The 13,295-nt window shown below is 51.8% G+C and overlaps 1 protein-coding gene across 4 annotated transcripts in view; it reads left to right on the top strand.

Annotated features, from left to right (window-relative positions):
• FMNL3 (formin like 3) overlaps window positions 1–13,295 on the top strand; it is a 55,307-nt gene that overhangs the window by 28,907 nt on the left and 13,105 nt on the right. For 3 of the 4 annotated variants that reach the window (XM_082352364.1, XM_082352362.1, XM_082352361.1), the window contains exons 2-5: window positions 4,824–4,907; window positions 6,976–7,056; window positions 7,333–7,409; window positions 10,565–10,648. In XM_082352364.1, coding sequence (XP_082208490.1) covers window positions 4,824–4,907; window positions 6,976–7,056; window positions 7,333–7,409; window positions 10,565–10,648 — 326 coding nt within the window. Of the gene's footprint in view, window positions 1–4,810; window positions 4,908–6,975; window positions 7,057–7,332; window positions 7,410–10,564; window positions 10,649–13,295 lie in introns of all 4 variants that reach the window. The other variant, XM_082352363.1, reaches the window with a different exon arrangement.

Genomic DNA, 13,295 nt, shown 5'->3' with positions numbered 1-13,295 from the left:
ACCACACTGGGGAGAAGTGGCCAGCCGTAGGGGACTTTGTGGGGAGGTGGTTCTGAGAGGGAAAACATCAAGAAAACCACCAACTCACATTCTGTATTTGCTCAAAATAGACAGCCCTTTTCTGCCTTCCCTTCAAGCCTCCAGAATCCCCCTCACAGGAAAGGTTCAGACATCTCTCTCCCTCTCCTCAGAGGAGCTATGCCATTTTTGTCTCTATTCCTGAGATTTATCATGATTGACTGGGACCAATAGAAGCAGCTGGGAATTTTGGGTGGTTCTTATTTCTGTTTGTTGGGTTTTCCCCAGGCCTGGCCCAAGGAGACTGACAGAGGCAGGGGTGAGTCCCAGCACAGGAGCCACAGCTTTGAAGGAAACTCCAACCCTACCGGCATTTCCCTTCCCCTGCAGTGGGAAGGAAACGAGGAGGGGCCAACTGACCGGGGGTGCAGAGCAGGAAAGGGAAAGGAACCTCTGCGACCAGAGCCACCTCCCTCCTCCTCTGCTTCTCTGGGGCCAACAGGGGTCCGGTGGGGAGTAAGGAAGCCTTGCTGGGGGGACTGGGCCCTTTTGCTCCCACAGAGCCCAGGAAGGGGTTGGTCCCTGAGCAGGGCACTCTGCCTGGCCTCAAACTGGCAGTAAACCAGAGCGGCCTTGCCGGAGAAGCATCAGATCCACCCCTTTCTGCTTCTTCCTGTTGTAGGTTTTTATTATTAGACTTCTGGCTGGTTCCCTCTGATTTAGGAATCAGTCCCGGAGTTGCTTTCAGTCTGAGTTCCTCTTCCCCCTCTCTTCCCATCTCCCTGGGGTCTCCCCTTCCCTCCCCAAGGACGGTGGTATTTCATTGCCTCCTAGGCTTAGAGGAAACCAGAGAGGGATCAAAGGAGGAGTAAGGGATTGCTCTGTCCCCAGAGTGTGGAGAAGCAGTGCTGAAGGAGGAGGGACAGAGGCAGAGATAGAGGGACAAGCCAGGAGCAAGAGGGCAGGTCCTTGGGATGTCAGAACATTACTCAAGGTTTCTAGGAAGAGCGGGGAAGGAACTGTGTGTTCCAGACACATACGGACCCAAAGTATTTATCATTTAATCCTCATAAAACCCTGTGAAGTCGTGAGATTGTCTCCATCTTATGGACGAGATCACTAGGTTCTGTGACTCTGAAGAGCCCAAAGTTGATCTTGGGCTCTCTGATTCCTCCTTCAGTGCCCCCTGCTCCGAGACAGCTGAACCACCTTTCTGTTCAGCAAGGATCTCAGAGAGGAGTTAGCAAGAACTCAGCCCAGCTTCTGCCTCAAGAGAGTCTGAGGTCTCTGCGGAACCACGGCAGGAAAATGTCAAGGAAACAAACCTCTGACCGAGACCAGAAGGAACCGTGTCAGATTTGCTCCCTGGCTGTCCCCAGAACTCAGGAAGCTGCCCTTCCTCGGGACGTTGAGCCCTGCTGCCCTCACGCACGTTTTCTGGTGGAGGCAGAAGCCCCGATGCCCTGGTCTGGCAGGTGGAGAACTGCCAGGCCCTGGTCCTGCCCCCTAGCCAGTGGCTCCCACCCCCCAGTCAGTGATGGACTTCTTGTGAGTGTTGGAGGCTGGGAATTCCCCCACCCACCTCCTTCCCCATCACACTTCGGCCCCAAAGGAGCAGAGAAGACCACCATCACTATCCAGAAAGTGCCACCGAGAACTCTGGACTGGAGGATGTGGGCCTGTGGTCGGAGCTGATTCATGCTTCTGCCACCCATTTCCATACACTGGTGTCCCTCTCTCCCGGGCATCTAAAGTTTGGCCAGGTCCCTGAGGTTCCTCCTCCATGCTCTTAGGCTAGGGTTCCCAAAGGTGGTGACTCTGCTTCGTCTTTGAAGCCATGGGGGGACGTTTTCTCACCAGTTCACCTGGTGGGGAAGTGTGAGGCCACAGCAGCTGACAGTGGGTGGCTGAGGGAGGAAGTTGGTGTAGATGGGATGTGATGTCTGCCACAGTAGCGACAAGCTCCCGCCCCCGGCCCAGTCGCGTTCTTCCAAGGGAGACAGACAACTGTTTTCTATCTTCACGGCACAGACTTGGGAGAAAGGAGCAGATGACAGTGAAGTCATCTCAGGACGCGCACAGAGCCAGAACCAGGCCTGGTCTCACTTGGGCTCAGCTGGCAGCAGCCTGGCCCTGGTTAGGTGGGAGAACTTGCTCTGGGCCACCTTTGATCTTTGGGTCCCTGTTCTGTTGTGGCCTCCTGCTCCTGTCCTGTTATCCACAGAGACATGCTGAGATTGGCCCTTAGCAAAGTAATTCCAGAGAGAACATCTGGGGTTGTATTTGCCCGTCCGGCCATCCCTGCTACATCGGCAGTCGGGAGGATTCGGTTAGCCCCTCCTGCCTGCGGAAGCTCAGGCAGGTTAACAGGGCAGCAGAAACCATGGGGAGAGGTGTGAAGTGGTGGTCTCTTCCCCTTCTTTTCTTCTCTTAACCTCTTCTGTATTCCTAAGTTCTTCCACTTCTAAACACTGAGCAGAGATGCCAACGCTACTTCCTTTTTTGAACCATAGTGACCCTGTTTCCAGCAAGGAGCTGGGCCCAGAGCTCAGAACCGGGACATCTTAACCATAGGTTTACCCTCAACTTACTCTCCACTCAGTGCCTGTCACAGGGTTAGACATTATTGGGGGTTGGAGATCGTATGAATAGACACAGTCCTTTAGGAGCTAGATGAGCATACAACTGGCTTAATAGTATGTATGTAAATAAATGCATAATAAATAGATACATGTAACAGAAATAAATGATGTTTAAGGATTTTCTTTTAGTTTCTTAGAAAATGGAGGCCCCACTCCCAGGATACTCCTGCTGCTTTTGGAATAATGCAGGGCCTGTGTGACTCCTTGGGATCCCGGGCGCGCATGATTCATGTTCCCAGGGATGAGGATGTCAAGGAGTGGGCAGAGGTAAACCAAGTGGTCACGCTTCGTTTACCCGGGAGTTAAGAGCTGAACTTGGAGCAGTAGGTAAAGGAGAGAAAGATGAGAGGAAGACCTTCCAGGTGGCCTGAGTGTGCTGGGGGAAGAGGCCGGATTTGTGGGCAGTCACGTGGGTCCTCAGACAGCTCTGATACTTCAGGTAGGAGATCATATCTGATTCAGGAGTTGGGGGTGGGGTGCAGGTGAGTGATCTGCCTTTGGAGGCAAGGGCTGTGACCTGCCACCAAGGCAGCCGCCCGACTGGCTAGAAGAGGGCCTTGGCTGGACGGGGGTAAAAAGGGGAAGGTAGGGCTGCTGGTCTGGGTGGAGCTCGCCCATGGATGCCTTGGCTTTTACTCACTTACACTCGTATTCATTTATTCACTCAGCAAACAGTAGTGAACAAAATAAAATGACTCCTGGTCTGTCCTGTACTCTAGGTTAGAGTGTCTCAACGAGGGGTTGGGACACTTTACTGTGTCTTAAGTAATTGGGAGTTGTGTCATAAGTAATTGATACTAATAATTAAAGTCCTGAAATTTTGTAAATTATTTCCTTAAAAATTTGAGCAGTTACCTTTGTGTTAATGTTCTACTCATTCACTTGTATCCTGATATGAGGGAAAGGGGTAGACTTGTGGCATCTGCACAGGCTGTGGGTGGCTCAGGATTCACTCGTGGGCATACGTGGTGCAGGAAGCCCGCTCAGCTCTCAGACCGTGGGGGAAAATCGATTGAAGGTTGTCAGTTTAGACTGGTAGCTTTCAAACTTTTTTGCCCGGTCCCGTGTTAAGAAACACATCTTACAGTGTGATCTGTGTGTGTGTGTGTGTGTGTGTGTGTGTGTGTGTGTGTGTGTATACATAACATATAAAAAGAAACAAAACTTCATGAAACTTATTTTATTTATCTATTTTTGGCTGTGTTGGGTCTTCGTTGCTGCACGTGGGGCTTTTCTCTGGTTGCGGTGAGCGGGGGCTACTCTTTGTTGCAGTGCACGGGCTTCTCATTGTGGTGGCTTCTCTTGGAGCATGCATGGGCTTCTAGGCGCGCGAGCTTCAGTAGTTGCAGCACTCGGGCTCAGTAGTTGCAGTACACAGGCCCTAGAGCACACAGGCTTCAGTAGTTGTGGCTCGCAGGCTCAGTAGTTGTGGCTCGCAGGCTCTAGAGCACAGGCTCAGTAGTTGTGGTGCACGGGCTTAGTTGCTCCGCGGCATGTGGGATCTTCCTGGACCAGGGATCGAACCTGCGTCTCCTCCACTGGCAGGTGGATTCTTAACCACTGCGCCACCAGGGAAGTCCATGAAACATTATTTATACTTCCTACTTACAATGAATTCTGGTATCTTCAATTCTATTCTATTTTAATCTGTTCATTTTCTTTTTTAAAATATAATTTTTATTGGAGTATAGTTGATTTACAATATCATGTTAGTTTCAGGTGTACAGCAAAGTGAATCAGTTATAAATACACATATATCCACTCTTTTTTTTTTTTTAATTCTTTTCCCATATAGGCCATTACAGAGTATTGAGTAGAGTTCCCTGTGCTATACAGCCAGTTCTTACTAGTTATCTATTTTATGTATAGTAGTGTGTATATGTCAGTCCCAATCTCCCAGTTTATCCCTCCCCCCCACCCCCTGATAACCAATCTGTTCATTTTCATTTAAAATAAAGTTACTCTTGACTAACTAAATTGATTCCTCGACCTGTGGTTTGGAAAACATTGCTCAACCAAGCTGAAGCATATATGAAGGGGAAGCAGGAGGATGGTCATGCCTCTCTGAGCCTTCCTTGTCAGCCACAGAGTGTCAGGGTGAAGCCTGAGGGACCAGGCCTGAGGGAAGCCTGTCAGCCCTGTTGACTCAGGTTCTCTCCTCAGAGCTCCATGAACCTGCCTCCTGACAAAGCCCGGCTCCTGCGGCAGTATGACAACGAGAAGAAGTGGGATCTGATCTGTGACCAGGTACGGGGTTTGCGGTGGGTCCGGAAGTGGGGGTGTGTCTTGAGCTGGACGAGGCAGCAGGACCGTGGGCATTGACTGCAGCTCTGGGGTTCCTTGAGGAACCCTGGCCTGGGCGTAGCCTCAGTCCATGCTTACTTCCTGTTCCAAAACGCCTCTCCTAACAGAGACAGGGCTGGTAGGCCAATAGCTGCCACAAAGCATTGTCTTGATTTCTTCCCAGTGAGCAGCAGCCTCGAGGAGGTTTGTGTAGGTCTGAGGTATAGGGTCTGCTGTGGAGGAGTTTGGTGTTTTTCCCAGCAGAGCTTGTTTCTGCCTTTCCCCAGGGTGAGGGCTGTCCCTGGCTGGGAAATCCAAAGCACCATTTTTCTCTCACTCTGCTCCAGACCTGGCAAATAGCAGGATTTTCCCCATTATTTACAGGCCTCTAGGAATGAGAAGCCCCAGTCCTCTAGTCTCCTGTTCCCAAGTCTCAGAACATGAGGATTGGAAGCTCTCCCTACATGAAAGTGTTTAGAGCCAGAAGAGAAAATAGAGATTATCACTTAGCTCAGAATCAAGAACTAATGCCCGCGGCCTTGCTCTTTCCCCTGCACACATTTGAAGATCACAAGTCATGAGTTTCTGAACTCAGACAGGCCTGTCTGCACTGCTGGAGAGTTGGCTTTTAGTTCCTTACCTCTTGGGAGGTATGGAAACACCTGGCACAGAGTGGAGGCAGTCTGTTTACCCAGCACTTTCTGATGGAGTTTTGTCATAATTTTTTTCAAGCCCTGAACAAAATCACAGTAGCTAACATTTATTGAGTACTTATTATGGACCAAGCACTTTATATATATACATACATATATATATATATATATATATACACACACACACACACACACACACACACACACATATATATGTAGAAATATTTAATCCTCACAAAAACCCTCTGAGGAAGGCACTGTTACATTTTATAGAAGCAGAACCTGAGGCTCAGTAACTTGCCTTTCACTGGTAGGTGATGGAGTCAGGGCTCAGGCCGCCAACTCCATCTGTGCTAACTATTCCTCTGCTTCCCAAGTCATGCTGCTTGACCTAAGGTAGAATCATGCTTCAGAGAACCTAGTCCAGGTCGCTCCTTCTCCAGGGAAGGCCCATTTCCTTGAGTTCTGCATTAAGAGGAGTTGGTGAGCACGGTGAGCAGCTACCTGGGGTTTGGAGAACAGTAGCCCTTTGGTACTGAGTTTCTTTAATTGATAATCTCTCAGTCTTTTCTAGGTCACATAATGTCAGCTCTTTCTCAAACCTTTCCTTTTTTTCTTTCATTTGTTTTTAGGTTCTGTTTCCTAACATTATATCATTCTCCTGGACCCTCTCCAGCCCCTAACTCTTCAGATATCTCTGTTGTGGAGGCCCTTACAGGACCAGAATGCTTAAGAGTTTTCCCTGAGTTTTCCCTTGGGTCAGATGAGGGGGTTGGGCCACAATGGGGAGCCTGTGCCCTGTGTGGAAGGGGACGGAGCAGTGATCTTGCTGAAAGCAGCCTGCAGCATTTGGGGTTGCTTGGATTGTTGGGGCCTGGGACCTGGGCAAGGAGCAGAAAGTGTGTTTGCACTCCTGAGCTGTGTTAACACAGCAAAACCAGTCCAGTCCCAAGTCTGGACTCAGGGCTGAGAAAGTTGGCTTCTACAAGGCCTAGCTCCCCTCCCCTTCGCCTTGCTAACCCCTGTCCATTAGCTGGCTAGGAAGTGAACAACATTTCCCAATCATGTCTTTATTTTGGGTGCTGTTTAGAGCTACGTAATCCCCGCATCTTCTTAGCAAGCAGCAGGCTCTTAAAATAATTTTTAATGTAGAAAAATATTTTAGGCTCAGGGAGTACTAATTGAAGGAGGAGAAGATGGCAACAGATGAGAAGTAGCTGAGGATAAGTCAAGAAGGGGAACCTATGGTTTGGGTGATGTTAAGGGCCAGGTGATAACTTTAGGCGTCGCCTCACATCAAACACTGTGAGTGCCCTACTTCCTCAACACCCCCCTCAGAACCTTGGGTGTCTGTGTACACACACGTGTTTCCCTTACAGGAACGATTCCAGGTGAAGAATCCTCCCCACACTTACATCCAGAAACTCCAGAGCTTCTTGGACCCCAGCGTAACTCGGAAGGTGAAGTGCGAGGCAGGGAGGCCCCGTTTTGCTGCCCTTTACAGTCCTGTGGGGTTTAGGGGCAGACCGTTTGACTTGGGTTGGGACTGCTTCTGAGCAATGGGAGTTGGGTTTCTGTGTTCTGAGGCCATGGCCCTGGAGTGGCTGGCTAGTAACAGAGGGCAGGACTCTAACTGCCCTCTTGTACGCCTTCCCTTTCCTTTCCTACCCCTTTTGCTTGTATTGTAAAGTTGGCTTGGGGACCTCCATCAGTGACAGAAAATTCCATGTTTACAGAAGTTCAGGAGAAGAGTGCAGGAGTCAACCAAAGTACTGAGAGAGCTGGAGATCTCACTTCGTACCAACCACATTGGGTGAGTCAGATTTGACCATCAGAGCCTTTTCACCTGGCCTCTTAGGACCTGGTGTCCACTGAGGATAGTTTGCCTGTTTCATCTCCCTGCCATGGGGCAGATTTGCCTCTTGAATGGCTTTTATTTCCCCAGAGAGCTTCAGACTGTTCCTTTTCTGGCTCTTCTCCCCCTCAGCTCTGCCAGCTGCTGACTGGATGCTGCTGGCAAGCTTGGGGCCTCTCCTGGGGTCCTCAGCCTGTGGCTTTGAGTGGAAGACATTCCCACAGCAGCTGAGACTGGAGTCTGCCTGTGGCCTGGGGCTGGGCCAGGGGAGGCCCAGAGAAGGCTGGGGATGGGGGAGTGTGCTGCATTGGGTAGCCGAGACCTAGTTCATGGACTGTTTGGTGCCCGGAAGATTATTTGCTTGATTATAAGACAATTTTAGTTCATGAGCAGAAGCAGCTTCCTGAAGTACCAGGGAAGATCTAAGGCAGTGGGGGCCAGGAGCTGAACACCTTCCGTATTCACTGACCAGGGTACTGCCAACCCATTGACTGGGCCCCTAGAAACTACATGAGTCTTTTTTGCCAGAGAAGTGGGGAACCGGGACCTGCTGAACAGACAGAGGGCTAATGCGTGAGATACAGTGAAAGACGGCTGTGGTCTCAGTTTTATAAAACCGTAACCAGCCAGAGTAAATATAGTGAAAGTGGGAGAGAGAGAGAGAGAGAGAGAGTGTGTGTGTGTGTGTGTGTGTGTGTGTGTATGTACACCAAGGACAGTGAGGGACACCTGATGGAGAACTGCAGGCAGGGCTACAGGCCTGACCGAGGGGCCTGGCATGAACATTGAGAGCTTACACAAGTGAGAAGTCGAGCCTGGGGTCGGGGTGGAGGTTTCTGGGCAGGTTCCAGCCCCAGGGTCCTGGGCTTCCTGAGAGCAGGGGTAGAAAGAGCAAAATGACATAATACGCCTTCCCCTCCTGTCCCCTCCCAGGGCTGAGGCTGCCTGGGGTTCTTACGGAGGCTACGTGTATGCAGCCAGCTGCCTCAGCAACAGTTGTAGGGGAAATGGCACAGGAAAGAACAGGAAAGGGACAGTTCCTGGCCTCAGTAGCTGTGCTTGATGGCCAGAGTTGGCTTTCACACCTCATCTGTGAACCAGACATTGAGAACTGACCTGCTTGGAAATGTGTAACTAAGCCTTCACCTTTATTTGGTGAAGCTCCTCAGAAGGAAAGGAAGAACTGCAGAAGCCTCATCAGCTACCCCACGTGAGAGAGCAAGAGTGACACAGATGGCAGCTCCAGACACCGTCTACCACCCTGCATTGCTCCACAGGGCCTTTACCCCTCCCCGCTCCCTTCTCTCTCAGGCCCTCCTGCCTTCCTTATTAAGTCCTGCTACGTGAGGATGGGGGTCTGCTTTTCTCAGGAGAGGGCCACAGAGCAGTGCGGGGCAGTCCCCTCTGCCTGCCCCTTCTACCTGGTGCCATCCGCCCTGGCCATTGGCCAGGAGCTGGGGCCAGAGCAGCATGGTTCCCAGGCCCGGGCCTCTTGGCAGTTGGCACACAAGCTAGAGGTCTGGACCTGGTCCTTGGTTCCCAGGAGCAGCTTAGTGTCTGGCATTTTAGGAGCTCCTGTCATCCGGACTGCGGCTTCTCTGGGAGAGTTATGTGGGAGGGCCCGGATCCGTCCCGGATTCTGGGGCAGGAAGAGTTTGTCAGGCTGTCAGGCTGGGGTGTGGGTGCTTCAGGGCAGTAGGAGCCCAGGGCAAGGTAGGGAGAGGAGGGTCTTGCTTCGGCAGCAGCCTGATCAGCCCCAGGCCTGCAGAGATGGGAGCTCTGGCCTGGAGTGGGCGGGCTGGGAAGTAGGATTCCAGAGCCTCTCCTGCTCCTCCTCTCCCTGGTTTGTATTGGTTTTGCGGCCTTGCCTAAGTGCCCTTTAACCTCTCCTCAAAGTGTCAAGATCCCGAAAATAGCAGTGTAGACTCAGACAGGAAATGAGAAGGGGGTGGGGAGCTGGAGCGCAGACAGACAGGAAACGGGAGGCCTGTCGGCCCCCAGAGAGGAAGCTAACTTCAGGCAGCTCCGGTGTCAGTCAGCCTCAGCCAGAGCCTGCTGCCAGATCTGAGCCGGGCCTGGTGCTCTGGCCCGGCCTCTCTCTGTAGCCCGGGGTGTGGCCATCAAACATGGCGCTGGTGTTCCAGCTGTGGGGGAGAAGCGGCCTTGCAGGGCTGTTTGGCGCAGCTGGCCTAGAAGGACACCTGGACGCTCAGAGGGAACAGAGCACAGGAGAGTCAGGGTTCATCCTGAGAGTTTTATGTCTCTCTGGGTCCTGTATATCTATAGGACGAGAATGAGCCTGTCCTGTAACAGTCCTGGGACTCGCTCCTGACTTTCCTTCCAGGGATGTCTGAGTTCAAAAGGCCTGAAGGCAGAAGGGTGAAAATGCCCCGGTCCACTGTCTTTAGGGTGCCTAGTTGTCTTCCCTCCTGCCTCCCTGGTTCACCCTCTTAGTGGCCAGAGCCATTCTGGGGTTACTTGAGTTCCTGACTGTCCCCGCATCCTTTTCCTATTCTGCCAGACTCACCCTGACAAAACACTGAAGTCCCACGTATCCCTCTGCTCACTACTTCCCAAAATACCTTTCCTTGGTGGAGAGCCTTTTGGCCCAGTATGCCTCTGTTCCAGACTCTCTTTGACCCTCCCTGCCTGTCTTTTAACTGAGACTTCTGTCAAGTCGGGGACCTGCTGGCTTCTGTCAGAAACAGCTCTGCACAAGGGCTACAGTAAATGCTCTGTCTAACCCTCAATTCCTCCCAGGAACGTGGCATCAGGACGGTGCGTCCAGCCACGTGCTGGACACCAGAGACCTAGAAAATGATTGAGTGGGGCCCTGGCCCTTGAGGAGGGGGCTCCTGAAAGCTGGTTTGGCTAACATGGTGTTGGAAGGCCTGTACCTTTCCTCATCCCTGGCTCTCCCGCCTAGGGACGGTCCAGGCCGGTGACGTGACCATGGCTGGGTCTGCCACAGGCTTTGATCTTCAGAATTCTCCCAGCCTGGTGCTGAGTTCCAGAGGATCCAGGAGGGGGTGTCGTTTTGTCAGAGGCACCTTTTCCTCCTCCCCCTCAATCCACTTTAGCAGACCCCTCCACTATGTTTCCTTTATCTGTAGGTGGGTGCGGGAGTTTCTGAATGATGAAAACAAAGGCCTGGACGTGCTGGTGGATTACCTGTCATTTGCCCAATGTTCCGTCATGTGAGTACCACCTGGGACTAGGGTTGGGGAACGGTGAGGAAGGACATGGTCCCATTCTGCTTTGACGAGGAAGGGTGAGCTTGCAGTAGTGAAGATGGGAATGGAAACCCCAGGCAGGAGGGGAGGACCCAGGCAGCAGCGTGGGAGTGGACAGGTGGCCAAGGGGCTGTCTGAGATCAGTGAAGAATGCCAGGTGACTGGAGTAGAAGGTGCATTTTGGGGAGCAGGAGGAGAGATGTGGAACGGGAGCTCAGAATCCGAGCCCAAAGGATCCAGACTCCATGCTGGGAGCCGTCCAAGGAAATGTCCTGGCTTCTGGGAGAGATGCCCTGTGGGATTCGTTTGCTTTGGGAGAGCTAAGTCTTCAAGAAGCAACTTTGGGTCTCCAGTTGTGAGAGGGTTACTCCAGGTCACCCCAGGAGCAGTGAGCATGACCTTTGACGCAGACTGAAAGTGAAGCATTCAGTAACCTTTTTCAAGCAGGTGGGGGGTTTGGAGGCAGCTGGAAGTGAATTAGCGCAGAGGAGAAGGCAGTGTGGGGTAGTGGAAGGAACGAGGGCTTTCAAGTTAAGACAAAGCCCAAAGCTGGGTGTGGGTCTCTTCTGTCCTTTACTGTCTGTGTGACCTCAGGCAGGTTTGCTGAGGGCCTCTTATGTAAGAGGAGATCCATATTCCAGGGTTGCCATAAGGATTAGATGATAATGTGTGTAAAGTAGTTGTAGTATTTGGAACATAGTCTATACTGTGGTAGCTGCTTTTTATTTGTTAATTGTTATTTTTTAAGGTGTTGTTCCCTCCATAATTACCTAAATATATGGAAAGAGGGATTATATTGATCGTTCATGGCATGGCCAACACATTCAGACTTAGACCCAAGGCTTACGTCAGCCCTCGGGTGACTGATCATCCCGGTTTGCCCGTGACTTTCCCGAGTGTTAGCGCTGAAAGTCCCGCGTCCTGGGGAACTCCTCAGTTCTGGGACTCAGCCCCAGCCTCGACTTCCACTTTTCTTGCTACTGTCTTTTCCCCTGGGCTGTTCTCCTTCCTCAGCAGGTTTTCACCCTCATCTCCTTAGGGTTTCGAACTAATGCCTCTCCTAGGTTTGGCCTTTGTCATTTTTTCCAGGTCATCCCCTGTTAAAACCAAGAGTGGCCCACTCCCCATTCCCGTCCCTACAGAAGTCAAGCCTCATGATCCTCCTATCCCTTAAAAGAAACTCACTCTTTTTATAGAAAGAAATGAAAAACATTTGCTGAAGCGATTTTTTTTTTTAAATTCAGAGCTGTTACAGCAAAAGATGTAGATTATTTTTCCAAATAAGCATATCTTGTTTCAAAAGCAAACAAATTCCAGCTGCTTGAAACCAAAATACACTGGAACCTCAGTATTGTAGTGTCCACAGCAGTACCTTTGACTGTGTTTTTAAAAGAAAGACTCGGAGCAGGTGAGGTAAGAGTGTGTGTTTTGGGAAGGGTTGAGGGGAAAAGAGCGAAGCCAAGTAGAGTTTGAGTGAAGGCACTTATTTGTAAACTGCACATCCCAGCTCTGGGGAATACTATTATTCACGGAGGGAAACCACTGGCAAGTGGTTTCCCTGTCCGGGAGACTCCCCTGATGTCTGCTTGAGAGCCCCGTTAAGCATGTGATCGTCAGGATCCTGAAGTCTGCTCCTGCTTCCTTGGGAACACTCAGGCATCTGCAGATACCGCTTCCTATTTCAGAAAGCCTCGGCCTCTGTGCCTTTGACCTTGGGGCTGTCGTGTCTGAGCAGAAGCCTCCTTGGGGGAAGAGCCTGTAGGAAATGCTTGCTCAGTCCTGGGTGACCTACTGGGGGAAGAGGACAGGAAAGAGGAGTGGGGCTTGTTTCTCAGAGGGGGTAGATCCCGATGTGGGGATATGTAAAGGAGAAGGCCTTGTGGGTTTGTGATCTTGAGCTGTCCTCCTTGCCCTGGCTACACTCCCGAACTGCTGAGGGTGGGAGATGTCTGGTCCCAGAAGCAGGAAGTGACATAGAAACCATCCCAACTCCTGTGAGGACTAAGGACCCCAGTTCACACCCTCGACCTGTGATTTCTTCCCCGAGGGAAGCTGAAGCCCAAGGAGCCTCTAAACCAGAAAAACCTAGAAGCCTTAAGTAGAACCATGGAAAGAAAACCCGGTCATTAAAACCCAGTGCTAGGATGAGACCATGGTGCTTTTCCTGAACATAGAGGCCTGTCCCACTCTGGCTTTGTCGGGACCCCCGTTCCCTTCCACTCAGACCTGGCCTCGTGAACCTAGTCCAGAGCCACCCGGGCCCCACCCTCAGGGCACTGAGAGGCCCCTTTGGCTGCTGCCATTTGCCCCCTAGTAATCCCTTCAGTTGGCCTGTTCCCCACCACTGCTGTGCAGGGCGGATTCTCCAAGGGGAGCGGCAGCTTCTCTGAGATGCCCCTCTATGGCTGGGAGTGCAGAAAGACTGCCAGCTCCCCGCGTCCCTTCGGGCCCGTGGGGAGGTGACTCCTGGAGGCCAGTGGGGGCAGCGGCTGGCCTCGGTCAGCACCCGCATCTCCTCAGATCCCCCTCCTGGTTGCTGCCGGTGACTACTCTGCCCTACTCAGCCCTCCTGACCAGGGTTGGGTCTCTGCTGCCCAATTCCGCTTTCTCT

This window comes from Balaenoptera borealis (genome assembly GCF_965194805.1).
Source record: "Balaenoptera borealis genome assembly, chromosome: 13".
Classification (NCBI taxonomy): Eukaryota; Metazoa; Chordata; class Mammalia; order Artiodactyla; family Balaenopteridae; genus Balaenoptera; species Balaenoptera borealis.
The sequence above is the reverse complement of the archived record's forward strand: the minus strand, read 5'-3'. Positions and strand labels throughout refer to the sequence as shown.